Genomic DNA, 27,992 nt, shown 5'->3' on the forward strand with positions numbered 1-27,992 from the left:
CTGCCGTTTTTGTCATCATTTTTCTATTCTTTATTTCTATTTTTTTTTTTTAAGTAGCCGTCAGACAATATATTGGAGAAACAAACTATTTAAACTCTTGGTTAATCCTCTGCTGATTTCTTATCAAGTTACAGGTCAGTAACAAAATGAAAGTGCACACAAGAGCATACTAGAGGTAGAGATGCTAAAATCCAAGCAAACAGAAAATGCTCCTTCTTATTTAAGCTCCCACAGACACTTGTATGAATATATTCAGCTGCTGGATGATAAAAGAACAAATGAACTACAGAAAGAGAAAACCATAGAGGAGTAACAGCAGGATAGTTTACAAATCAGAGCTGCCCCTTTAACTGAATCTGATCTTGTTTTGTTTACCACAGTATATGGATTAAAAGTGTACACCTATTGGACTGTCAAAAAAGAGTAAAAACACAGTACATACTTGTCTAGGGATTCCACATTAAATTATACAATAGTGTACTTTACAAAAGTTGTTTTACTTGTATGTATGCAGTGAAAGCAAACAGAATATCTGGTTTTAAAAAATCAAGTGTCAAAAAAAAAGAATTAATTTACTTCAATGCCTATGCTTCTCAAATACTGTGTTTGACGGAAAGTTAATTTTGTGACAACAAGTGGGAGCAATTAAAGACTAAAATAATATATTTGTTCAAAAGAAGAACGAATTTGGACTAAATATAAACCAAAAAGCAAATACATCACCAAAACAGCCTATACGTCTAAACCAAGTGTGTAGAATGCTGACTTATATAAAAGCATATTTTCTTTTAGGAAATTCAGGAGCTGAAGAACCTAATAGTTCTTAAGGCATGCGCAATCATTTATTTTTACGCGCTACAGACTGGGTAATGAATGAATACTGGCAGTCACCTCCTGACCGTTAGGCAGCGGTAATGCATCTAACGTTGCTGTTGGTTCCAAGGTGCCATTAAAACAAACGAAGAAGAAGAACGCCCATTTTGCTCACATGCATCGAATTGAGCTGAAATATCATCAGACAGAAAAGGACAAAGAGCTGCAATGGACGGGTAAACATTTTTTATTGAAATGAATACTTTTAGGTACATTTGTCACAGCTGTGCTTGGACATGAACATAATGGACTGCTCCCCGTGCATAATTTAAGACATGTTAACTGTTAGCTCAGCTGCGAACCCTGATACTGTAAATTACGAAGAACATGACGTTAGCTAGAAGCCAACTCCCAACCAAGAAATGTGGTCTATTAATGTTGTTTTGCCGGCAGAGAACGGTAAAATTAAGGTAGGACATGGTTTAATAGCATTTTAACGGATCATTTGGGTGTCCTGACTTCGGCAAAGTCATAGGTAGCAAGCTAGTTAGCAAAAAGCTGTTACTGTAGTTAAGCATCACCTTCTCTCGTGCGCCAGTTACCGTTAACTAATTTGGGATTGAAGCAAAAATAGGTAACGTTACCGGTAAGGATTAATTTTTGCATAATAAACCGCATATTATTGTAATTTGTGTAACAATAATGTACCACAGCAGCTATCTGATATTGATGTCATATCCGACATGGTACGCGCACCTGTCAGTTAATTAAAGTCCTTTGTCTGGAGCTTACCTCACACAAAGTTATCAACCAATAAGAAGAAGGTAATTTCACACTGAAAAATAATGAAACGACACATGGAAATTATATTGATCAGTGACATTAAAAAACAACTGATTATTGTAACTCTAAAATATGTGGGGTCGTTTTAAATCGGCAATTATAATAATTGCCGATTTAATAATGATCAGAGATGGAAGAAGTACTCAGATATTGTACTTGAGTAAAGTAGAAGTACCAGAGTGTAGGAATACTCTGTCACAGTAAAAGTCCTGCATTCTAAATGTTCCTCCAGTGAAAGTAGAAAGTACTCTCATCTAAATGTACTTAAAGTAGCGACAGTAAAAGTAGTCATTGTTTGATTGGTCCATTTCAGAATAATATCTCTGATATGTTTTATAATGATTGATCATTAAAGTGTTCTCAGAGCTGGTAAAGGTGCAGCTAGTTTGAATGGCTTTGTATACTGCAGGGTAGCTGCTGGATTTACTGCAGGTGAACTAAAGTCTGATTTAAGGGCTGATTATATTTCAAAGCATTAAATCTGTAAAGTAACTAACGGTATTAAATAAATAGTGGAGTAAAAGTACACAATTTACCTCTGAATTTTTGTAGAGTAGAAGTACAAATAGCAAAAAATGTAAATACTCAAGTAAAGTAAAAGTACCTCCTCTACTAGTACAACAGTACTTGTAGTGTAAGTACAGTACTTGAATAAATGTGCTTCTGTTACTTTACACGACTGATTGTTTTAGAATTTAAGTCTTCAGATTTAATTCTGCGTGATTAAAATAGCTTAGCCTTCATTATGATGTTTTATCCATTCCTTTAACGGAGTGATGGAAAATGTTGAGCGTGTCTAATTCTGTATAATGCATGACTTTTATCCAAATTGCTTTACTTTAGTATTCCTAACTTTATTTGCTTTTCTTTTGTTTTAATTTCCCTGCATTCCCTCCATTGACAGTGATGTTGCAGTTGGTGTGAAGGCAAGCAGAATTTCTTTTTACCATCTTTGACTTTGCACACTTGCATTTTCTACGTGGTTTTGTTCACATATTGGGAAAAGATTGGCATTTGTTGAATTTTATTATAAAAATGGGGAAAGTAAATTAAAGATATATAGTGTTGGCTTTGATACTAAAAAGATTAATGTTAACCTCTGTGGAATGGTAGTATAGCAGAAGGTGTAACTTAAGTCACACTTTGTCTGCTGCTGCATGTTACAATGTGTACATTGCAGTTCAGACAAGCCAGGATGAATACAGTATGATGTGTAGTAGTATTTTGTCACAGAGAATAAACATTTACTTTATTTTTCCTTTTTTTTTTTTGTTTATCCAGAGAGGCTCAGATGAGCTCAACATGTACAGCAGCAGCCCTCCCTCTATGACCGGTAGGTTCAACCCTAACACATCACAGCTGGAGTCAATGGTTTTAGAACATGGAGAAGTGGTAGACAAGTGTTCCATTGGTGGTATATGTTTGTCAGTGGATTCGAAAATGACAAAGGCTGTTTAAGATTCCGATTATTGAATGACATTCCTGCACAGATCAGAAAACACTGGAATCATGAATAAAGGGAGCTGAATAAGCAGCGTACTGTATGCTATAAAACTTGCATACTGGATATGTTTAATAATTGTATTTTCTGTATCTGTAAGCACACAAATTACAACCAGAGGGAATCTAGAGTTTTGGGCTAAAATATCAAACAGTTGGAAAATGAAATCTTCTCACTCAAATACCAAACATTTTTAAAATAAAAACATAAGCTGTTGAATGTGATTTTAACATTAGGTTGACTATTAAAATAATAGCAAAATATTCTTCTTTCAATTAAATAATGAACGGCCAATTTCCCAGCAGACATTTTGACTTGTAATGGAGGAAAAGCACAAGTTATTAATTGTTATTAGGCCGTGTTCTTTTCAAGTGTTCCAGCAAACGATTAGTGAGCCATTATGTATAATACCAGGAATAAGGCCGCTAAACAGAAGTCATCATTTATTCTAGTATACTTACTGACTTCATTTTGAATTCAGATTTGTGGAGCCATATTCTGATTAATGTCTTTAAATACTATTTGTGCTAATGTGCAGCAAACGGCAGTGACACCAAGAAACAGCGTCTGGACGAATCTCCTCCCTCCAGAGTCCTCCACATCAGGAAACTTCCCAATGAAGTGTCAGAGACTGAAGTTATTGCTCTGGGGCTGCCCTTTGGAAAGGTCACCAACATACTGATGCTGAAGGGGAAGAACCAGGTAAACTTTGACACAACTCAGGGTGTCCGCGGGGTTGTAAAAGGTAGTAAATGAAATTAGCAAAAATTAAGGCCATTAAAAAGTAATAAACGTCAACTGACGAGGTATTACATTTTTGAACCACTATCCAACTATGAGTTTTTTTTCCATTTGTGTTAAGTGCAGATCTCCTAAAAATCTCGAGAATTTAATTAGCCTATATTATATAAATTATATGTGCGAGTAGGACGTGAACAATATCAATGATGTGACGTCAGTGCATGGCGACTTTATGCTTCAACTTGATAGCTTACACGGCTGGCTTGCTGCCAAAAGTTAGTTTGCTATTATTGAAGTCATGGGGAAATGTAATTTTTCGGACCTCTGGTTAGAGGACTCGAGATCCAAAGACTGGCTTAGGCCAGTAGTTGGTAACAGCCGAGAGGCTTATTGCAACGTCTGTAAAAAGACAATAAATATCACCTGGATGGGAGTGAATGCCGTCAGGTCACACATGGAGTCTAATAGCCACCAAACAAGAATGCGCGGACGTAGTGAGCAACTACCAATTTCGATGTTGTTGCGCTAGCGCAACGGCTACATCACCGAAAACCACCGCTCTCCCCCAAACCTACACCGCTCTGCTGCAAGCCACTGCCAGCGGTAGGCCTACCATCACCGTGAGTAGGCATACGACAGACGTCAGACAGCAAACTCTATGCCCCACTTCGACGCTGCGAGCTGAAGTTCTGTGGTGCTTGGAAACAGCGACTAAACACCACTCCTACAACTCTAATGAGGGGATAGGAGAGCTCTTCCAGAACATGTTTACTGATTCAGAGATAGCAAAATCCTTTGCGTGTGGCAAGGACAAGACGAGCTACATCATCAAATTTGGTATAGCACCAATTCTTTAAGAAGAAAGTAGTTGCAAGTTCAACAAAGCTGGACCGTTCGTACTCATGGTCGACGAAAGTCTTAATACATGTTTAAAAGAAAACAGATGGACATACACGTTCGTTTCTTGGAGGAAGGTTGTGTGACATCAAGGTAATTTGGTTTCGAATTCATGGGACATGTGAGGGCAGTTGACCTGTTGCAGCATATCAAAGTAAGTATATTTTCTTATAATCTTTGGTATATGCTAACATAGGGGCATTGTTTGCATTTGAACATTTTCATGGATTTGTGATGATTTAATTGATTTAACCTACTGTGGATTTTCTGTAATAGTAGCTATAATATTGGCAAATTTATTTAATTAAAAGGGCTGTAATCATCCGACAAAGCTATTTACTTTATGGAAGTTGGAGTAGAGTACCTGCAAAATAAATATACCTACTAATTCAGGTTAATAGCTCCAGTCTAGGCCACAAAGTAGAAGCAGAGCAGGCAGGCCACAGGGTCATGCTCAACCTTTCATATTGGCTCAATATCTAGCCCAGTGGTTCTCAAATTTGGCTTGCAGGTACCACCATTGTGACTAACATTGACCTACAGTAGCATGGCTTGTGATGGGCTAAGTGTTATAACCTTACTGTAATGCTTAATCAGAAGGTTATGCATTGATCTGATAAAGCCAAACTTAAATTATAGGGATGTTGTTTTAAATATTTTATTATATATGTTGAATGATTATTAACCTAGTCATAAAAAGGGAAACTCCAGAATATCACCTGTAGGGAGTCGCAGTTTGAGAACCAATGAATTAAATAGGCTACTACTCTGACAAAGCAGCTGACTGAACTACGTTTTAGCCTCAGGTTTGATCAATGACCTATATCACTGTCATATGTAGCCCAACACCTTGCTCGCATTGTACCCTAGGAAAATGTATTGCCATAATTGTAGGCTAAGGTTGTCTGAATGCTCAATTTTGAAGCATATATTACTGTCTGGATACTAAATGCAGTTTATTTCTATAAATTGTTATTTTAACTTTTTATCCTTTCGACCACTGAAGCGGCATCTGGATGTCTTTCTGCACTCCAAACTCAGCACGTCCCACCCTGAACTGCTAAGGTTCTGCCAAAGTGTTTCCCTCCTGTCCCATGGACAAGCCACGGTAGAGAGAGGCTTCTCAATAAACAAGGAGGTGGAAACGTGCAACCTTCTTGGCAAATCTCTTGAAGCACTTAGATTAATTTGTGATGAGGTCAGTGGCTCTGGTGGCATTCTAAAAGTGCCTTTGACCAAGGAGCTCCTGGCCTCTGCTGCTTCAGCAAGGTCAAAGTATAGGTTATACCTGGAACATGAACGAAAAAAGGAGAGTGCCACACAACAACTCAAGAGGAAAGCAGCGGAGGATGAGCTGGAGGACCAACGGAAGCATCACTGGATCTTCAGCAGTGTGACTCCCAATAGACGCAGACAGGTTAGCTGAGATGGCCGAGGGAAAGACTGGAACGAAGATGGTCGAGCTAATCACAAGGTCTAACACTCTTCGCAGAAGATTCAAAGACAAAAAAGCTGAATTGCTACAAATGGACAAAATAATAGAGGAAAAGGCTGAACGGTTGAGGCACTTGTAACTTTCTCTCTCTCGCTCTCCTTACTGCTACCTTACTCTACAGAGCCTTTATCTGTCCCTCTGTCTGTCCCTCTGTCCGTCCGTCAGTCAGTCAGTCAGTCAGTCAGTCAGTCAGTCAGTCAGTCAGTCAGTCAGTGTTGGGCAGTTTTTGAGTCCAGTGTTGAAGTTAAGTTATTACCTTGTTAGATTGTGATGGAACTCCTTTTGGAAAGGAATTATTATTATTTCATTACTCGTCACTTTTAACAGAACTCCTTCAAATAAACATTTATGTTTTTAAACTTTTAAACCTTTTCTGATGTTCATTTGTCATTGTGTCTTCATTGAAATAGAATGATAGTGAAAGAAAGAGTGTAGCACTGGAGAAGTGGTGTGTGCTCTTCCTACACATAACAATGAATTAACTTTTTGTCTTGGGTTAGGATTAAATAACAAATAATTGTGTATACGTAGGTCAGTGTTTTTATTGAGGCAAAAAAGTAACAAAGTACCCAGTAACTGTAATAATAGCTACTTGATTTCAATTGTAAGCATTGCTACACTTACTCACTCAGAAAGTTAAGTAACAAAAGACAGTAATCTGTTACTTTATAATTAGTTACCCCCAACACTGAAGTTTGAGAAGTCGGTGTTGGTATTAAGAAATATTGTGAAGGTATTAAAAAAGGTATTAAATTCAACTTAAAAATGTCTGTATACCCTGCAACTACATCCCAGCAGACAATGCCTCAGGGAAGTTAAACCAGGACAGCCTGGTAATGACATGTAGAACCAGCTGAATAAAATGTTCCTTCTCTAAACAAAAAGAAGACAATAATACATTTGCCCTGAGGATGATTTATTACTCGCATAAAGATAAATATTGCTGTGTTTTTCAGGCTTTTCTGGAGCTGGGTACAGAAGAAGCAGCCATCACTATGGTGAACTACTACACAGCTGTCACGCCACAGGTGTGTGGTCCTTTCCTGATGCACTGATTATTATTTCTACTTTAATCTCTTGATCTGCTAAATGAATTGCTTATTAAATGGATCCTATTCTATTTAGGTCCGAAACACTCCTGTCTTCATCCAGTACTCTAACCATAAGGAACTGAAAACAGACTCAGCTCTGAACCAGGTACACAGAGATATATTTATACACTTTACTTTAGCTTAACCAGTTTGAGGGCCTTTCCCCCATAATATATCCATTGTTCCTCTCCAGAGGGCCCAAGCAGTGCTGCAGGCGGTGTCAGCTGTTCAGGATGGAAGCTCTCCATCCTCTGACCCTGGCGTTTTGGACCTAGCTCCACCCCCCAGCCCTGTCCTACGAATAATCATCGACAACATGTTTTATCCTGTCACGCTTGATGTTCTACAACAGGTAAAACCTGAACATGTTGTCTAGACCCACCATTGGTACAAACAACCACATCCTTGTTTCTTTTTGATTATGAATAATGTTTTGAATTGAATTTTGCCTTTCAAAAGCATATATTATTTGACGTTATGTGATAATGTGATAGCTGTTTGTGTGCATAGCTTAAAGGTATATATCCTAGCTTTGTGATGTTTTTTTCCACTTTGAATTCTTGGAATTTTGCAGATCTTCAGTAAGTTTGGGACCGTAATGAAGATCATAACCTTCACCAAGAACAACCAGTTTCAGGCTCTTTTGCAGTTCAGTGACCCCGTCAATGCACAACAAGCTAAACTGGTAGGCACACACACACACACACACACACACACATTCTGGTCAACTGATATATGGTTATTCTGTTTTAATACATATCGCAGTGAACGTCTTGCGTTTAAGCCATGTTTGGCTTTGAACGTAGACAGATAAATCAGCCATCGAGATTAATAACTCTAAATGTCCAGCTTAGTATTTATCAAGGGCACAAATCTTTCATTTAAAAAAAAAAGGAATTCAAGATTGTTTGTTCATGTAAAGAACAAACAATTAATAAATGAGATGTTGAAATAATTGTTTGTTTATCCCGCTCCTCCTCATCCAGTCTTTGGATGGACAGAACATCTATAACTCATGTTGTACTCTGCGGATAGACTTCAGTAAATTGGTCAACCTCAACGTGAAATACAACAATGATAAGAGTCGAGACTACACCAGACCTGACCTTCCTACTGGAGACGGAGAGTCAGCCAATAAGGATCACTCTTTATTGGGTAAATACACTTCTGTCGTTGTCTATCTACACTACATCCATTCATGAATCCCAATGGAGTATTTATAATACTGAACTCCCACACAAATGCCCCCCTCAATCCACTATAAAGACCCCCTCTAAGGTGTGCCTTTGCTAGTGCTAGCAAAGACCAGGGTGCCTCACACTACATAAAATAACATATAGATAGATTTTCTAATTTATAAACACAGGTATATTTATTTGTCACATGCTTCCTCCTATCTTTATATTTTTAATTTCTAATAAGAGTCAACATAGTCATTAATGTTTGTTCTTTGACATACTTTATCTACAAATATGACCAATATTATTCACATGCTTTTCTGTTTTATCACTAAGCCCTCCTTGTTCATCACTGATCAGTCATAGATATTGGTAATGAGAGTTTAGCTATAAAATCCTAGCACACTAACAATTATCGAAGAAACACAACACTGCCGAAGTTCAATATCCAATTTGCAGGTGACATAATAATCATTAAAGGCCTTTTTTTTTTTAAGTGGGTGAGGATCTTATTATTTTGGCCTTAAGGGATACATTTTAGGCCCTATAGCAACTGCTCCTGTGTCGGTATGAACACATTGATGCCACCAAATGAGACAATACAAATAGAAAGTATTACAAATACAACCGTATTTTTAAAAGTAACACTAAACTGGAATTAATTTACATCTTAAATTATGAATATATACACAAAACATGTTCACAAATATCCAACTTTCAAATTGTCATTTTAAATCAACATTGCTCTACACACTGACTGAAGAACAGTAAATAGTGACATTATCCTATTCTTAAAACCCGGCTGTGTATTGTTCGGGCATACTAGAATAGCTTAAAGTATTTGTAGGGGTGCGCGATTATGGCCCAAAGAATGCTGGAAATCTCACGGTAAACAGTTCATTCATCACCACATTCATTGATATTATGACCGATCATAACTCGGCTCTATGCTCACACATACATATAGCATGGTTTAAGAAATAGGCTCCATGTCCATGACACAGCAGCTGGGTGATAAAGCATCCTTCCGTTTCCATTGTAACACTGACAGACATCTCCTCCCTGTGTATGAATAACCTCCCTGTGTCCACATTGTCCTCCACAGCAGCTGCTGTGTCACTGTATGGTGAAGGCTTTGGTGGAGGGGGAAAAAGATTCAAGATTTCAAGGTTCAAGGCTTTATTATGTGCACACAGTGTAGCTATGGCAAGGAAAAACTTTAGTCCCAGGCTCCTCCAACAATGCAACATAATATATACAGGACATAAAACCAACAAAAATAGTGCAAGTAAATAAATAAAAAGTAGTGCAAGAAGAGTCTATGTACACGTAAATGAATTATGATATATACATCAATAAACTGTGCTGCGTCACGAGAGTATCCTGTTGCTGGATCAATATGACTCACCTATGTTTTTGCATATATGATGGACTTTGTTTCTTAATAATTTATAAGTATCAGATTCATATTTAACAACATTCATGCTCCTATATTTATCCATGTATTTATTTATTTACCCTTTCATGTGTATTTTCCATCAGTTCCCAACGCCAACATCTTTGTTACTGTTTTTTTTATTAGGGGGTGATTGTGGTTCAACATGCAAACAAGCGAACAGTTTATTTGATAAACAAGTGCATTTCACCTGTGCTCTCCTCCTGAGCAGTTTGTGTTTAGCGTAAGTTACCATTGCCATCTAGCCAAGTTAAGACAGTCGTGGAGACATTGAAAACTTGGTAGTGATGCTTGCACTGGTTTAAGCTCTACTACTTGTTTGTTTGTTAATGCAAATCTTAATGTACTATCTATTAATTTTCAGCTTTCGACATTTCAACATTGTACACGTACCTTCTATGAGAGTAATACAACCCATTAGCATAAACAGCCCAGAACCTGTTTTCTGAAACTCGTGTTGGACATTAGTGTGTTACCGCAGCCTATGAAAATCATCGGAACTTATGTTAAACTGTGCCCATCTTTTCTCAAATGTCTATACGTTTAACAAAGGCTTACCACAATAAAATGTGCACTTCTGCACTCTCTAACACAGCGGTCCCCAAACTTTTTTTGCGGCGCACCCCCTTGTACGTCCCAACCGGGTTGACGCACCCCCCAAAAAAACGCAACAAAAAAACCCGCAATAAAGCTTTGTTTTATCGCCATATAAAGACTCATGTTTAATCATGTGCAAATACCCAGAACACGCATGACGATAACAACATCAACAAAGTTTCAATATAATGCAACAAAGAAAAATTGCAAGGATCGACAACATTATAGAGCATGGGCTCAGAAACAGAGAGAATAAATAAAAACGAGGATCTATCATTTCCTGACTCCCGCTCATTTTCTTCTCTCGGATTCGTTCCTATTCTCTCCGTCTCTGTTGCCTCCAAATCCTCACTCTCTCTTGGTCCCTCTCCTCCTTCATGACTAACAACTTTGTCATGGGACGTTCCACTTGACAGTTTCCCTGCTTTCAGCCAGTTAATCATATTTGAAAGAATGAATGAAACGAGTTGGCGCGCAAATATCCTAGCCTACAGTGAAACGTAGACGACAGTGGCTGTCTTCTTCTACGTTTCTATCAAAAACTAATAAATTATAGTTTTTTTATTTAAAATAAAAGGGATTACAAAGGAAATGTTTATTGTTCCTGTTTTTTGATATAGTCTATGGAAAAATCCCATTTAAAAAAAACAACACTGTAATATTTTTACACCAGACCACCATTACATGTTTCATCTTGCGCACCCCCACTTTGGGAATCCCTGCTCTAACAGGACACACACTCTCTCAGTATCTCAAACAGTTCAAAGTCTACATGTGTTTAAAATAATACCTGGAATGCTATCTTTTTTCAAAATAACTAAACAACATTCCACTTGAGTTCATACTTTCGTTGTGTTTTTGATGTATAAGTGCACTGTCATTGTGTCGAGGTATTTCACTTTATATTCACTTTATACTTGTTCTCACAGTATAGTACTGTCACAGTTTCAATTATTTTTGACTGTCAGTGTCAGTTTTGGTGTTTCTACACTACATCAGTGTCTTGTGGTATAAATCCAGTTGTCCTTGTCTCTTAGGTACCCCATCCGGAGCTCTAGCTTCCTACTCGAGCGGAGGGGGATACTCATCTTCTCTCTCCCTCTCGCAGGGTGGAGGTACCTATATTTTCTTTATTCCTAAAAATGTATAATTGTGTTTCCATCACTCTGTTCTGCTCCTTCTGTCATGCTGCTGCCCTGTGTCGTGTCATTTCCTACGATCGTTCTCTAGTGCCAGCGCTGGAACTTTTGTGTATTTTCACAAAAAGTACATTTTGTTCAGGTTTATAGAAGTCATAATCATGAGAAATGGTTGTGTTGCACAATCCTTTGTTTGTGTGACTGTGTGCCGGAATTCTATGTTATGTTTGATAACAGTTCAGTGCAGTCTTTTCTACCTTTTTTAAAAAATGTTGTGCTGTTCCTCTGAGAAATATACACAGTGATACTTCTATGATTGTTACTGGTCCACATTGTTTTTTATACGAAACATGTTTGAATTAAGTGAAAGGTAAATGGCACAAGATTGGATTTTTTGTTAGAATAATGATTAATTTAATAGCATTTATGGTTTAAATGTTAAGGTAATGCTTTGTGAGAGAATTCAACAAATTACACTACAAAAGGACAGTAAATAATCCAAATGATCTAAAATCCATTTTAGGATTTCCCTTATGTTCACATTTGTTTAGGTAGAGAGTTGGTAGATGACATAATTCTCAATTTGCTAAAAAACAGCGTCCACATTTCAGTGCAGATGATATTCATTACTAGGGCAGGTTCGTTTACCACTGGAAACTCCGGGCTTTAGCAAATGTTGCTTTGTGCAAATAAATAATCATGTAGGTTAGATCAGGATTACTTTCCTTTATGTTTAGTTCAAAAGCAAACCAATGATGAAAAGCTTACCATCTCTTTGATTTGAGGAAGCAAGCACATCTCCATCCTTCATTTGATTATATTTATCTTTTTTTTTGCTTCAGATTTCTTTGCATTATTTTTCTGCTGTAGCACTTTGAGATAATTGTCAATCCGTCTTAGATTTACATTTGTTTTGGGTTTGTTTTTTGTTGCAGTAAGCGTCAACAAGTGTGTTGGTCTTGTGGTTTCTGCTGCTGTATGTCATGTGTGACTCTTACCTGTTGATTGTTTTGTGCTTTGCTACCAGGAGCCATCAGTCCTCTGAGCGCTGCAGCGGCAGCGGCAGCAGCTGCTGGTCGTGTTGCTCTGTCCGGCTCCGGAGTGTCCGGAGTCCTGTTGGCATCCAACCTGAATGAAGAGGTACACATGCAATAAGCGAAACTCAACTCAATGAGTATCTGCGATCTCCTCTCTAAATCACTCATTTCAACTATTTAACCGACACCACTGGATCATTTTCTGCTTAACTGAAGTATGTTTTCCTGTGTGGGTGTGTGATTGTGTGTGTGTTTGTTCACCCAGAATTGGTCAGTGTAGTATAATTAGAGAATATTGTCACAGGTTAACCATGGGTCAACCCCTATTTTAGGGCAGGTAAATAGTTATTTATGTTCATCAGTGTACACAAACACCCTATTAGAAGATGCTAAGCAGTAGAACTTCTCAGATGGAATCTGAAGACTGTCTTCACAGTTAATAGGTCTACTGTATTACAGTGTTAACAAAGGTGTGTGTGTCCGTGAGAGAGACTGACTCTTTGGCACATTATGTGTCTATCAGATGTGCAAAGTTGTTTTTTTGAAGCTCTAGCTGTCTCTTAGCTAAATTCCCCCCTTACATACTTTTATCTTAGATTTCAGTTTGTTGTGGGTTTCATTTTCTTCTCTAAACGTGCACCTACTCCTATCTGTTCCTCTACAGTATCTGTTATCTGATCTGTGTTCCATCTCTCCATCAGTGTCCTCCTCTCTGTTTTCTCTCTGTTCCTCTGTCAAGACTCCGTAGTGGAGTCACGTTTCTGCCCCCTCTAGTAAACGGATCTTGTATCTTGGCTGTGACCGATCAGCAGCATACACTTGGGGGTGTGGTGTGGTGTGGCCATGTTGTGAGTGTTGAGTCCTGGGGATAGATTTTCAGTCACGTATTCATTCTTTCTCAACTGTGTCATCAAATGGACAGCTCTCTGGTCAGAATGAAGTCAGTTTTATGCAGTACACTTCTCCCATCGCCAGGTAGCATTAGAAACACCAACACAAAACACACATTCTTACTGTTTAAACCTAGTTTGCTTGAGAACTGGACAAAGTTCTATTTTATACTCCTGGAAAACAAGATGTAAAAAAGGATGACACCAGTACCCATAAAGTTATAACGATACCAATAGATTCAGTCAATACTCCACTCCTCCCCATCAAATAATTTAATACATATTAAAGTATAGCATTTGGTTTCTAAATGTATTAAATAACTGTACAAAACTGTTATATGAACGATTGATTACCAACTCTGTGAAATACACACTTGACTTCACTACACATTACATTTAAACAATAACCCTGCCATCGAAATCATACATTTTCTTTATTTTTTAGTTAAAATAAAACAAAAGCAGGTATCATTTGACAGGAGAATCTGCAAAACTACTGTAAGGTATGGTACTGTGTTATTTTGGTCACTACTGAAACTTACTTTATTAGCCATAGACGCCGGTAATACTGAGCGGCCCACCGTCCCGCTGAATCAAAAGAAATATGGCGTGGTCCATTCTTTTTATTAGTTTTGTTGATTTTTATTTATTTTTAAGATTAACTTCCTTAAAAGCTATGAATATATCTTTTTGCAATAAAGTTATCAAATGTAAGTTGCTTTGTTTGTGCCCCTTCAGTGGCCTCATGTGATCTTGTTGTCCCTCTGCTCCATGGTCCCGCCCCCTTTGGTTTGATATCTCCTGCCAATCACAGTTCATCTCTCATTCACTTATATATTTCATGCTTTTTTTATTTTTCCATTCTCAAATATATTATTTTCCACCCATCCTTTCTTGACCTCACTGATGAATGCATCCAGCAGGAAATATGCGTGTGAAAACAGAAGTGGAAGAAGTGTGTGTGTGTGTGTGAGTGTGAGTGTGTTGGGAATGGAACCAGCATCATTCAGACTCCGTTGATGTTCCACTGATGCTCTGTTTACTGACCTCTGCTTTGGTTTTTGTCCTCCTCTCTCCCTTCCCCGCCTCCTTTCTTCCCTCCTCTGCTCCTCCCTCACACATTTATTTTCTCCCCTTTGCCAAAAAATCCTTTAATGTCATAAACTTCCCCTGAAACCTTTCCCCCTCTAATTGTTTTATACTCCTCTCTTCCCTCCTCACTGTTTTTAATCCGGTCTAACCTGACTTTGGGTTTGACAATTTTGACCCGTCCCAAACCTTCCATCTTTGCTCATCACCATGGAAACCACCACCTCCCCCCTCGTCCAACACTGGGCGTCTGATCTCTACCTTCGTCTCTCCTCTTCCTCCTCCTCTGCTCCTCCTCTTCCTGTCCTCTGCTCTGCGGTCTCTCTCTCTAAAGATGGTCACGCCTCAAAGTCTCTTTACCCTCTTCGGTATGTTCAACCTCTTCTATTCTCTCCGTATATCTCTCTCTGTTAATCCAATTTTGTTCACTTTCTTCAGTGAGGTCGTGGACACGATATTCCTCTGTACCTCCAAGCCTCCCTCTATCGTGTGCGTTACACAGGATGTTGTGTTTGCTCAGCTTATCTCTTAACTGATGAGATCAAAGACACCACAATCCTTCCTGTGCCATCCATACTGTGTTCCCATAAATCTGCTGTCCTCTACATTTAGACTGAGGTTATTGTGAGGTTCACAACAGTATAATAATGCTCAAAATATTAGCATATAACACAGCTGCAGCTTGCAGTAACTATAATTACCACAGGAACATCTTTAAGTATACAAACTGTATAAGGACAACTGTACTCACAGTGCTTGTCACTACAACAGATTTGAGTCTTTCATTCAACCTTGAATGGTTCGGAGCTTTACTAAGACTCATTCCTCTACAGTCCTTCTGTCTCTTTGCCTTTTTTCTCCAGGTTTGGATTCATAAAGAATATTCATAGTCCACTTTTCATTGAAATTTCTACAACTTTGACATTGGGTTTACAGTAACTCGTACACTTAAACTAGGCCCGTCGTGATGCTCACATTAGACGTTTGTCCTCACGCTTATAGAAACAGTGTAATCTACTTGAGGATACGCCTATATCTTTCAAAGTCTTAATTATCAAGGCCTAAATACTTCATTTTTTATACATAATTGTACGTTTGTCTCTACAACATATTCTATCAGCAGTTAGTGCATGTCTTTTCAAAGGTTTTGTAAAGTGGATTTTTCTCCTACCCTGTGCAGTTGAAGCATTGTATGTGGTTGGTGAATCTCAGCGGAGGTGTGGCAGTGTTGAAAAATTAAGTCACTCTGCTGTACAGAAGGGTCTGCCTGAGTTTCTAGTGGATGTCAAATGGGAGGATTCCATCTTTTCCTTTCATTTGTCGTTCTAGCACTAACTTTATTCCCTTCATCCTTCACACCTCTTCTTTTTTATCTTCGTCGGCTCCATCTCTCCTGCTCTGTCTGTTCTGTCCTCATTCTCGTCCTCTACTCCACCCTGCTCTCTCTCTCTCCCTCTCTCTCTCTCTCTCTCACTCTCTCTCCCTGTCTTGGTCTGCCTCTCTCGCTCTCTCTCTCTCTCTCTACCTTCAGGAGTGTATGGTGATGTACAGAGGGTGAAGATCCTCTACAACAAAAAGGACAGTGCTCTGATCCAGCTGTCCGACGGCAACCAGGCTCAGCTGGGTGAGTGTGTGCTGAAGTGGTATCAGTCACTAGAGAAGACCTATTGCTATAGGCCGACCCGGAGGTTATCATCGCTGAGAAGTCTCAATAAGTCACACCAGCGGGGTATTCAATGACTTACTTTATGTCGTACAACAAAACATGACGATGTCTTCAACTTGTGTTAACCACAGACCTTAATTCAGACATCTAAACAAAAACACATTAAAGAAAACGTGAACTTCCGGACCAGGGAACTGGAAATTGTACAATGCTCTCATTTCAGGGTTTAGGACTCAATTCTGCATTCTTTGATATGAAAAAGAAGTTTAATCAAGACTTGATGTGTTTGTCTATTAAAGCACATGAGATGGTGAGGTCCTGATATGCACACTGACCCCCTGGATTTTTATCCAATATATATATGTGAGCGTTCGGGCTCACACCTAGGTTCCCAATGATGGAAGGACAACTCGGTGCTTCGAAACAAAATGAAATCTTTATTCCAGAACAGTACTTTAACAACGGTACTGGCGGTTAGTGGCTCGCGTCCTGCGTGCGAGGGGAAACGGACCTCACTCAGGCCCCTGTCTACTGCAAAGAGCCCAGAACCAGGTTACGACCATAATTTTAATCAGTCCCTCATTACCTGATTCCGATCAGCTGTCTGGCCTCCGGCTGAGCCACTCCTACCTACATTTTAAACCGTACATGCCACTCCAGAAATAAATGAACATTTTCTCTGAAAGGAAATGGGAACTATTACAGCAGTTTGTGCTCAGCTTAACGTATAAAACCTATTTTGAAACAAAGTTAATGAAATCAATATATTTCTCTAGCAACTAGTTTAAAGAGTTGTTTCATATTTAAGACGTTCCAATTATTTAATTTTCTCACTTTTTTTCTTATTTCAAAAGCCCTTATTTCTGCACAGTTGCAGATAAAGGTTATGCTACCAGTCTTTCTCAAAGAGTGGTCCGCGGACCACTGGTGGTCCGTGAGCGACCCCTAGTGGTCCGTGAGTATATTGGTAAAATGTCACATTTGAATTTAATATATTATAAGTTGAAAGTGTTTCTCAAACTGTCTCTAAATGACTAGAGTGTAGCATAGATGTAGCATATCTACGTAGGTTCGTAGCTACGTAGGTTACGATCTTATGTCATAAATGATTTGCGCAGTCAATTTGAGTTGTCAACTGACAAGATGGATCGATGGCTAAAGACAGGGTCAGTTAAAAGAAAATTAAATGACAAATCTGACGCGACAGTCAAGGTGCATCGTCCTGATGCAGCTGATTCAGCTACTACAAGTGGTTCAGCCGCAGCGACACGTGATTTTGTGTGCGTTACTGAGTCCCAGGAGAGCGGTTCGCCGTCTAACCACCACCCGGCTGAAAGCTGTGAAACTCGGCTTGATCGCGGAAAGTCCAGCGCTAAAGTGAAGAGAAAATATCACAGCGACTACATACAATTTGGATTTCTTTGGACTGGAGATGAAGAGGATCCCAATCCACACTGTGTTTTGTGCTATGAGTCGTTGGCGAACGAGGCTATGAAACCCGCCAATCTCAAGCGTCATTTTGAGAGCAAACACAAGGAATACATCGGGAAACCTTTAGCATTGGTTGATGAGATGAACTTAAAAAACATGACAAAGGTGGTTTCACAGTATTTTGCAACGGGGGAAAATGCGAAGGCTACAGAGGCATCATACAGGGTATCCCTTCTCATCGCAAAAACAGGGAAACCTCATTCGATAGGTGAGTATTTAGTCAAACCAGCTGCCAAGGTTATGAAATTAACATGGTCCCCCTCTCAAATGATACTGTCCAGCGGCGAATAACAGCCATGGCTGAAAATAGGAAAGATCAGCTGATCACACGTTTACGCCAAAGCCAGTTTTTCACTCTGCAACTGGACGAGTCAACTGATATCGTGAATGAGGCAAATCTGCTGTGTTTTGTAAGGTACATTTATGATGGCGGTGTGCAGGATGAATTTCTGTTTTGTCGTTCCCTGCCGACCAACACCACAGGGGAAGCCATTTTGGACTCAGTCAACGATTTCATCCTGCAGAATAATATCGACTGGACACGATGTGTTGGTATTTGCACAGATGGTGCAACTGCAATGACTGGGAAACAAAAGGGACTGGCAGCGCGTACGCGCAGTTGCACATTGCGCCACAGCAACACACTCTTGCTGTTGCACATTGCGCCACAGCAACACACTGTTGCTGTTGCACATTGCGCCACAGCAACACACTCTTGCTGTTGCACATTGCGCCACAGCAACACACTGTTGCATTCACAGAGAACAGCTGGCTGTGAAAAAAATGCCACCATGCCTCAAATCAGTACTGGACGAGTCTGTGAAAATTGTTAATACAATAAAAACCAAAGCACTGAACACACGTCTTTTTAAAGCTCTGTGTGATGAAATGGGAAGTGAACACACAAAACTGCTTTTCCATACTGAAGTTTGCACGCCGCAAGATGGAATTGTGGTGTGTCCGTCTGGATCGCCAGGAGTTTGACTGTTTTCTGACGCTTGTGGATTTTCTGCTCGCTGCAGATGAAGAGCTGGACGGCGGCACAGTTGCAGCCTTCAAGGAACATCTACAAGACTGTGAGCAGGATCGCTCAGGTGGAAGGTAAGAGACAGAAGGGTTCGGGGTTGGGCAAAAATAATAGCGTTTATTCCATACGAAACATGCAACGAAAGACAGCTCCCCGGCACTTCCAGGACGGGCAAGGCCAGGACGGGGTGTGTCGGCTTCCCAGGACCCAGCCTACTGCAAGACAGACCAGAACCAGGTTACCAACATGCTTTATATTAAAAGACTGATTACCTGATTCTGATCAGCTGTCTGGTCTCCGGCCGAGCCACTCCCCTCACCCCAGCAGCCGGCGCTCTAACCACACCCGGCTGCCACAAAGACCTACACTTTCAAGATATTTCCCAGAACCAGATGCAGGCTATGAGTGAATCAGGAATCCATTTGGGGACAAAACACACATCGAACACGTCAGTTCCAAGCTATCATCAAGACAGGCTGACAGCCTTGTGGCCATCTGATTGGACACTGAAGACAACTTTCAGAGAGAAAAGCTTGACAGACTTTTGGGTCCACGTCCAGCCTGAGCACCCAGAGCTGGCTGACGCTGCTCTGAAACTGTTGATGCCGTTTCCAACCACCTACAACTGTGAAGTTGGTTTTTCTACACTTGTTGGTCTGAAAACAAAGCAGCGTAACAGGATCAATGTGGACTGTGATATGAGACTAAAACTCTCCAGTTTGGATCCAGACATTGTTTCACTGATGTCTCAACACAAGCAGCACCATTCCTCCCATTAGGTAGCAACAGAGACACGCAGTGTATGAGTGAGTAAACAATGCTATTTGTAAATGTAACAGTGTAAATAATTACCTTGTATTTATTGTTAAATTTGTCAAACTTGTGCCTGCAACCATAGTTTTACTGTATTACATTTTTTTTAAATCCACAGCATTTTGCATATCTCTCTGTTCACTCGGACATAAACTCAGTAATACATGTAGACTATGTTTCATATGATGTGTAAAATCTATCAGCATTTACCGTTTAAATCGCATGTGAACGAAATGCTTGTAGAATCCGTAGTTGTATTTGTATTGTTGATTTAATGTGTGAACGAGCGATATAGAGAAGGTCACATAAAGCTGTCATTATTAGGCTGTAATTTGTAATATACTGTTGGAGTGGTAAGCAGGCCTATTGTTTTGTGAAATTTTGGGGGTTAGGTGGTCCGTGAGTGTTTTTTTATTGGTTAAGTGGTCCTTGGTCTAAAAAAGCTTGAGAAACACTGTGCTACACCAATACTAGATATTTAGCATGGTAATGTATTATTCAACCATAGAAGCATTATATGGATTTCATACAGTAGACACGCGAGCCTGATATACTGTATCAGCATATTTGGAAATGCTTTATCACTCATCCATATTTCCTTTTTGTCCTCATGTCTAGCTATGAGCCACTTGAATGGTCAAAAGGTGTTTGGTAAAGTGATGAGAGTGACGCTGTCCAAGCATCAGACCGTGGCTCTGCCCAGGGAGGGGCTGGACGACCAGCTGCTAACGAAGGGTAAGAAGAATCTGCATCTTCGATAAAAAGCAATTCCAGGTTTATTTCCTTTTGTCCAGTCTGTAGAATTTGCTCCTCAGCTCATTGTGTCTATACTGTGTGTGTGTGTTGGACAGATTTCTCTGGCTCACCTCTCCATCGCTTCAAGAAGCCAGGCTCCAAAAACTTCCAAAACATCTTTCCTCCCTCTGCAACACTTCACCTCTCCAATGTCCGGTAACCTAACCTCTTCATCTACCAGTCGTACCGCTAGTGGAGTGATTGTAGCGATCACTTGATGCTCCTGTGCTTTAACACTGTTGTCTCTGCATGTCCAGGGATGGAGTCGGAGAGGATGACCTCCGTCTTCTGTTCTCTAACAGTGGAGGAACTGTCAAGGCCTTCAAGTTTTTCCAGTAAGAAACATCTCAGCACCTGAACACTCCTTAGCTCTTTGAATATCCTTGTATATCTATGAAATATTTCAACTTACAAAGCACGCACATTCAACTCAATCATTTTGATAGTCATAATAGACTCATAATATCCTCTACACCAGGGGTGCCCAACCTTTTTTGAACCAAGATCTACTTTTAAAGTTGATAAGTGTGTCGAGATCTACCATGCCATATCGAAAGCCATAGCGTAGCCAGAATTAACTGTGCACCTATATAATAACACAATTTTCTGACACAAAGATCAAGTTTTAACAATAATAATACATTTATTGAAGTAAAAGTACGTCTGCAAAGAATAAGCACAAGTAGGCCTAGGACTGGCCCGTAACAACACAACAACATACAACCCAATTAATACAATGCCTAATTTAAGTTGGAAAAGTGGTTCTCTACCTTAGTGGGACTTCTGGCACTGAGAGGAGGAAGCTAGTCTCTCATAGTCCGGACAGTAGGAGCTGAGTGCCAGCCCTAAGCAGGGCGCAAGGTGGTCATCAGTCATGGTGGATCTGTATTTTGACTTAATGATTTTCATATGTGAAAACGCAGACTCACACAAATATGTTGATCCAAAAAGTGCAGTCAAATTCTTTGCAGTTTGTCTGAGGTTGGGGTACTTCTCTTTCTGCATTAGATTCCAGAATTGGACATTTGTGTCAGGTGTAGCTCTTGATTTGAGCTCAATGTCATTATTTAGTGTGAGGATCTCATTCTCAATAGCACCGCTATCCAGGTTGAAGAGTGATGCCACTTTGGACGTTATACAATCCACATCTATATTCTCCCCAAATGGAAAACTGAGAAACCTGACAACAGGCTCAATGGATGCAAAGTCAGTAAAGCGCCTGTCCAATTCTGACAAGATGCTTTGCACTTGATCATCATGACGTGCACTCTCAAGCTCCGCACAGTCTTTGCCCTGACGCTTAAGTTCTGTGTCCATGTGTGGAAAGTTCCGCAGATCACACTGTTGCAACCTGCTTGATAGCAGCTGTAACTTGCTTTTAAAGGTGTTCATGGAGCTGATCATGTTGATGATGTGTTGGTTCTTACCCTGCAGCTCTAGATTCAAGTTATTGAGCTTGTCAGTCAGATCAGTAAGAAAGGCTAAATCCAAGAGCCACTGACTGTCTTCTAGCTGTGCATACTCAGCATGGTTTGAACGTTTCAGAAAGTCTTTAATTTCGGGCAACAATTCAGAAAACCGTTCCAGAAATGTACCTCTGCTGAGCCACCTTACGTCTGTGTGCAGCAGCAGATCTGTGTGTTCTGCACCGGTCTCCTCCAGTTGCGCACGGAATAATCGCCTCCGCAGACTCCTGGCCCGAACAGAACAGGCAATCTTGTTAGCCACATCCATCACGTCTTTCATATTTAAAATCTTCCCGCACAACCCTTGCTGGTGAATTATACAATGGTAATTGCACAATCCAATGAACCCAGCAGTACGTCCAATCATTGCTGGAGCCCCATCGGTTGTAATGGAGATTGGTTTCATCTGACCATATGACATTCTCCCAATCCTCTTCTGGATCATCCAAATGCCCTCTAGCAAACGTCAGACGGGCCTGGACATGTACTGGCTTAAGCAGGGGGACACGTCTGGAACTGCAGGATGTAAGTCCCTGGCGGCGTAGTGTGTGCTGATGGTAGCCTCTGTTACTTTGGTCCCAGCTCTCTGCAGTTCATTCACTAGGTCCCCCCGTGTGGTTCTGGGATTTTTGCTCACAGTGGGGTGAGATCTTGCGTGGAACCCCAGATCGAGGGAGATTAGCAGTGGTCTTGTATGTCTTCCATTTTCTAATAATTGCTCCCACAGTTGATTTCTTCACACCAAGCTGCTTACCTATTGCAGATTCACTTTTCCCAGCCTGGTGCAGGTCTACAATTTTGTCTCGGGTCTCCTTTGACAGCTCTTTGGTCTTGGCCCCACTGTATATGTGTGTACTATAAACAGATGTGAGTAGAGATTCACAGAGCTCAGGAGTTCAGCAGTCTTATAGCCTGTGGTATAAAACTGTCTCTGAGTCTGGTGGTCTTGGTCCGGATGCTGCAGTACCGTCTGCCAGACGGCAGCAGACAGAACAGATTGTTGCTGGGGTGATTGGGGTCCTTTATTATCCCTACCGGCCTTCTTCCTACACCGCTGGGTGTAGAAGTCCTCCATGGATGGCAGCTCCGTCCTGGTGATGTGCTGAGCAGTTTTCACCACCCTCTGTAGAGTCTTACGGTTGAGGGCGGTGCAACTGCCATACCAGGCGGTGATGCAGCCAGTCAGGATACTCTCGATGGTGCACCTGTAGAAGTTGCAGAGTATCCTGGAGTCCATGTTGAACTTCCACAGCCTGCGGAGGAAGAAGAGCCGCTGTCGAGCCGTCTTGGATATGACCCTGGTGTGATGTGTCCATGTCAGGTCCTCACTGATGTTTACCCCGAGGAACCTGAAGCTGCTGACTCTCTCCACAGGATTCCCGTCGATGGTGATGGGTGTGTGTGCCTCTCTCTGCCTCTTCCTGTAGTCCAAAATCAGCTCCTTTGTTTTGCTGACGTTGAGATGGAGGTTGTTGTCCTGGCACCAAGATGTCAGGGCTCTGACCTCCGCTCTGTACGCCGTCTCGTCGCCGTCTGTGATCAGGCCGATGACGGTCGTGTCGTCAGCAAACTTGATAATGGTGTTGGAGCTCTGTGTGGCCACGCAGTCGTGTGTGAACAGGGAGTAGAGGAGAGGGCTGAGCACACAACCCTGAGGGGCTCTGGTGTTGAGGGTCAAGGTGGAGGATGTGATGTTCCCCATCCGCACTGCCTGGGATCTGCCTGTCAGGAAGCTCATGATCCAGTCACAGAGGGCGCTGTTGAGCCCAAGGTCCCTGAGCTTAATGATGAGCTTGGAGGGCACAATGGTGTTGAATGCTGAACTGTAGTCAATAAACAGCATTCTCACATAAGTGTTCCTCTGGTCCAGGTGGGAGAGGGCAGTGTGGAGGGTGAGGGAGATGGCATCATACGTGGACCTGTTTGCCCTGTATGCAAACTGCAGGGGGTCCAGTGAGTCAGGGAGGGAGGAGGTGATAAAAGTTTTGACTAACCGCTCAAAGCACTTCATGATGATGGAGGTGAGTGCAACTGGGCGGTAGTCATTGAGGCAGATGGGTTTTGTCTTTTTGGGGACAGGGACAATGATGGACTCTTTAAAACATGTGGGGACTACAGACTGGAGCAGTGACCTATTGAAAATGTCTGTGAACACATCTGCCAGCTGAACTGCACACACCTTGAGAGCACGGCCAGGGATGCCATCAGGCTTCTCATTTGGGAATGTCCGTACAGTTATCTGCGGCACGACGTCATCGATGCATTTGCCGATGTAGCAAATGACCGCGTCAGTGTGTGTGTTTATGTCGTCCTCCTCAAACACACACCACTCCGTGATGCCAAAGCAGTGGCAGAGAGCAGAGTCAGACTGCTCGGACCAACGCTGCACTGTCCTCGTCACAGGTCGGTCCCTCTTCAGTCTCTGCTGGTAAACGGGGAGCAGAAGAAGAGATATGTGGTCTGACTTGCCGAAGGGGGGGCGGGGGAGGGCTTTATATCCATGCCGGAAAGGAGTGTAAACATGGTCCAGTGTATTTCCACCGCGCGTGGGGCAGCTGACGTGCTGATAGTATTTCGGCAGGACTTTCTTCATGTTGGCTCTGTTAAAATCCCCGGCCACAATAAATGCGGCCTCTGGCCGAGAAGTCTCTGTCCTGTCGATAATCCCATACAGCTCCTCCAGCGCTGTGTTGTTGTCAGCGTGCGGCGGAACATACACTGCTGTTAGAACAACCGATGTGAACTCCCTCGGCAGATAAAAAGACCGGCATCCGATCATGATGTGCTCTAGGCTGGGAGAACAGTCCGAAGAAATGATCTCCACATCTGAGCACCAGTTGTTGTTAATCATGAAGCAGACACCTCCTCCCTTGCTCTTCCCTAAGTTTATTGTCCGGTCCTGGTGATGAATGGAGAATCCGTGTGGAGCAATGGCGGCGTCCGGTATCGTGGGGTCGAGCCAAGTCTCGTGAAAACCAAAACATTACAGGTCTTAATGTCCCGTTGAAATGCCACCCTGCTACGGAGTTCATCCAGCTTATTATCCAGGGATTGGACATTTGCCAGAAGTAAACTCGTTAGAGGAGGCCTGTTAGAACCTAGCAACCATACCATGCGCGCAGATAGAAAGAAGCGTAGAAAGAAGCGCAGATAGAAAGAAGCGCAGATAGAAAGAAGCGCAGATAGAAAGAAGCGCAGATAGAAAGAAGCGTAGAAAGAAAGAAGCGCAGATAGAAAGAAGCGCAGATAGAAAGAAGCGCAGATAGAAAGAAGCGCAGATAGAAAGAAGCGCAGATAGAAAGAAGCGCAGATAGAAAGAAGCGCAGATAGAAAGAAGCGCAGATAGAAAGAAGCGCAGATAGAAAGAAGCGCAGATAGAAAGAAGCGCAGATAGAAAGAAGCGCAGATAGAAAGAAGCGTAGAAAGAAAGAAGCGCAGATAGAAAGAAGCGCAGATAGAAAGAAGCGCAGATAGAAGCGCAGATAGAAAGAAGCGCAGATAGAAAGAAGCGCAGATAGAAAGAAGCGCAGATAGAAAGAAGCGCGTGAGATTTTTTCTGTGATTATGTCTGATCTACCTTACTATAGCTGTACAAATCTACACACTGCCTGACGCGATCAGCAGTTCATTGTGCCTATTTAAGATGTTTTAAGTTGGAAGTTTTAATGTAGGCCTATTTTACACAACAGTAGGAGGATAGCCTACACACAACATTTTCTCACGATCGACTGGAACTCAGCCCGCGATCGACTGGTAGACCGCGATCGACTGGTTGGGCACCCCTGCTCTATACTATGCATTAACAATCAGTAGGTTTGATTTTACCCCCCAGGAATAATCCGTTCCCTGCAGAAAGATGAAATATGTGGAATGTTTCCCAGTTACTCACCATGATATTGAGCGCTCTGTCTGTGCTGCTTCTTCAGGGACCGTAAGATGGCCCTGATCCAGATGACGTCGGTGGAGGAAGCCATCCAGACTCTGATGGACCTTCACAACTATGATATGGGAGGAAATCACCATCTGAAAGTTTCCTTTTCCAAGTCCACCATCTAACCCTGACAGCGGACTCCTGACGGAGGACGTCCACACTGTTTTTTATTTTTTAACATTTTCTGTTAACCTCTGCTGCACTTTCCCCACACATCTGATTAAGTAGTACAATGTTTTATCACTGAAATGTGCTTTAATGTCCAAAGCATCAAAACAAAGTAAATCAATATATTTAATTTTAAATATTGAGAAATCCAGTTTCCTAACAGCATATTTTCTTGACCAGTAGAAGTAGAACAACCCTCAGTGTTGGCCTGAAGGCAGTTTTCAAAGTAAGCACCTCTGTGCTCCGAACAGCGGCTGATAGTCCTGTGAAGTGGAGCTCCCGTGGCTGTAGTGAGGTCTAAGATGCACTGATCCCAGCTTTCTGAGAATCTGCCCATCGGTACGATAACGTTGAAAGAATTGGGGAACGTTGAACGCTTCTTTGCAGCCTGCTGTTTCACTTTAAAGCAGTGGAGAGTTTTAGATTAGATTTTTTTTACAAGAGCCAACAGCTGTTTTTTTGTATTTCCCTACCCAGTGATCACCTGTGGGTTTTGTAGTAGTGTTGTTTTTCTCCGATTCCTGTATTAAGTGGTCTGTTATTTCTCATTTTGTTGCTACTTGAACCACTTTCTGTGTTCCCCAAGCAAATGCCGATTTGAAACCCAAACCACCAGCTGTTGTCCATACAATCATTTCTTGTAGTCACTCCAAAACACCAGTCATGATGGACTCCCCCCACCATGGTGACAACTCTTTCCTTCTGGCAGTTATCAGCTGCTGCCCCGCTACACAGCTGTCTTTAAAATAGTTCCTCAGTGTGCCGGTTCACTCCTCTAAATGTCTTCTGTGCACTCAAATCGTAAGTAAAAACATTTACAACATAAAAGTAAAGGGATCAGATGGGGTTTTCACAAAGCTTAGAGTGCATTTCATGCTGCTCATCTGCAATGTAAATATGACCCATTTACATCACCAACACACTTTTATACTTTGTAGGCATGTTCACTACCTACACAGACCGCTTGCAGCAGTACACAGAATCACTTTAAATGTAGTTTCAACACCACATGTTCCTTGTTGTGCAGTGTCGTGCAATTTGAAAATATAAAAAGGCTCTTAACTGGCACACTTTTTGTTGCTGTTATTCCAGTAGGGGAACAATCACGTTGAAGCTGTGTATAGAGGAGTTTATTGAACGCTTTAACAAACCCTTTCTAGGAGGATGTCTAAAGGCATTCTTTGAGGCTCATGGTGATGTTGAATATAATTTCATAAACACATGCTTACATGGAATGCTATTGAGGATCCTAAAGTGGAGCTTTGATTGAAGAATAGAGCCACCTGTAGAAGTTCCCCTCTTTTCTAAACCAGTGTGTGAGTGGGTACACACACACACACAGACAAGCCGCACGCTAAGGCTTTGTATGGACAAGGTTTCAACATGTGATTCTGGTCTTGGTCTCTCTCTCTTGATTTGGGAGGAGGCCTGTTGGGACCAAAGTACATGTGCCTTTAATCTGTTCTGATTTGGTGTGATGTGTCTTCAAACTGATGTGTTTACTGCTACTGTCTGTTGATCAGGTTTAAACCTGTGGAAACAGATGTGTTGTTGATTATTGCTCGTCCTCCCAGTCCTCTGGCTCACAGGAAGCAGAGACACACAGACACTGGGTCCCTGGTCCACCTGAGGAACTCCTCTCTGGTGCTTCAGCTGCAACACGTTTTCTTTCAGGAGATGTTATAAATGCTCTGCTTGAGCCCATTTTCTTTGGTGGTAAAAATTCAGATTTAGCCCAAATTAAACACGTGTTTTCTACCAACAAACCCAAATGATAGTGTGTGTGTTTGTGTGACGAGCTTCAAGCCTCTCATCTGTACCTCAGCTGTCAATAAAGGTCTCGCCGCTCTCACTTCTTTCTCTTTCCC

General features: G+C 41.3%; 1 protein-coding gene across 1 annotated transcript; it reads left to right on the forward strand.

Annotated features, from left to right (window-relative positions):
- The first annotated feature begins 944 nt into the window (after positions 1-944).
- Positions 945-27,988, forward strand: LOC134866103 (polypyrimidine tract-binding protein 2-like). Its single transcript, XM_063886069.1, has 17 exons — positions 945-1,049; positions 2,561-2,582; positions 2,938-2,989; positions 3,696-3,859; positions 7,247-7,318; positions 7,416-7,487; positions 7,575-7,733; positions 7,956-8,066; positions 8,368-8,536; positions 11,650-11,727; positions 12,779-12,891; positions 15,102-15,135; positions 16,299-16,391; positions 20,383-20,499; positions 20,616-20,715; positions 20,817-20,894; positions 25,952-27,988. Exons 1-17 carry the CDS (start codon positions 1,042-1,044, stop codon positions 26,079-26,081), a joined length of 1,572 nt encoding a protein of 523 aa, XP_063742139.1. The 5' UTR covers positions 945-1,041; the 3' UTR covers positions 26,082-27,988.
- Positions 27,989-27,992: the final 4 nt, after the last annotated feature.

The sequence above is a fragment of the Eleginops maclovinus genome, chromosome 6 (assembly GCF_036324505.1).
Source record: "Eleginops maclovinus isolate JMC-PN-2008 ecotype Puerto Natales chromosome 6, JC_Emac_rtc_rv5, whole genome shotgun sequence".
Lineage (NCBI taxonomy): Eukaryota > Metazoa > Chordata > Actinopteri > Perciformes > Eleginopidae > Eleginops > Eleginops maclovinus.

Excerpts from the sequence above, each read along its gene's own strand:
- LOC134866103 (XM_063886069.1), top strand. Across the intron at positions 7,319-7,415 it reads ACACAGCTGTCACGCCACAG|GTCCGAAACACTCCTGTCTT; the intron begins GTGTGTGGTCCT and ends TATTCTATTTAG. Across the intron at positions 16,392-20,382 it reads CGGCAACCAGGCTCAGCTGG|CTATGAGCCACTTGAATGGT; the intron begins GTGAGTGTGTGC and ends CCTCATGTCTAG.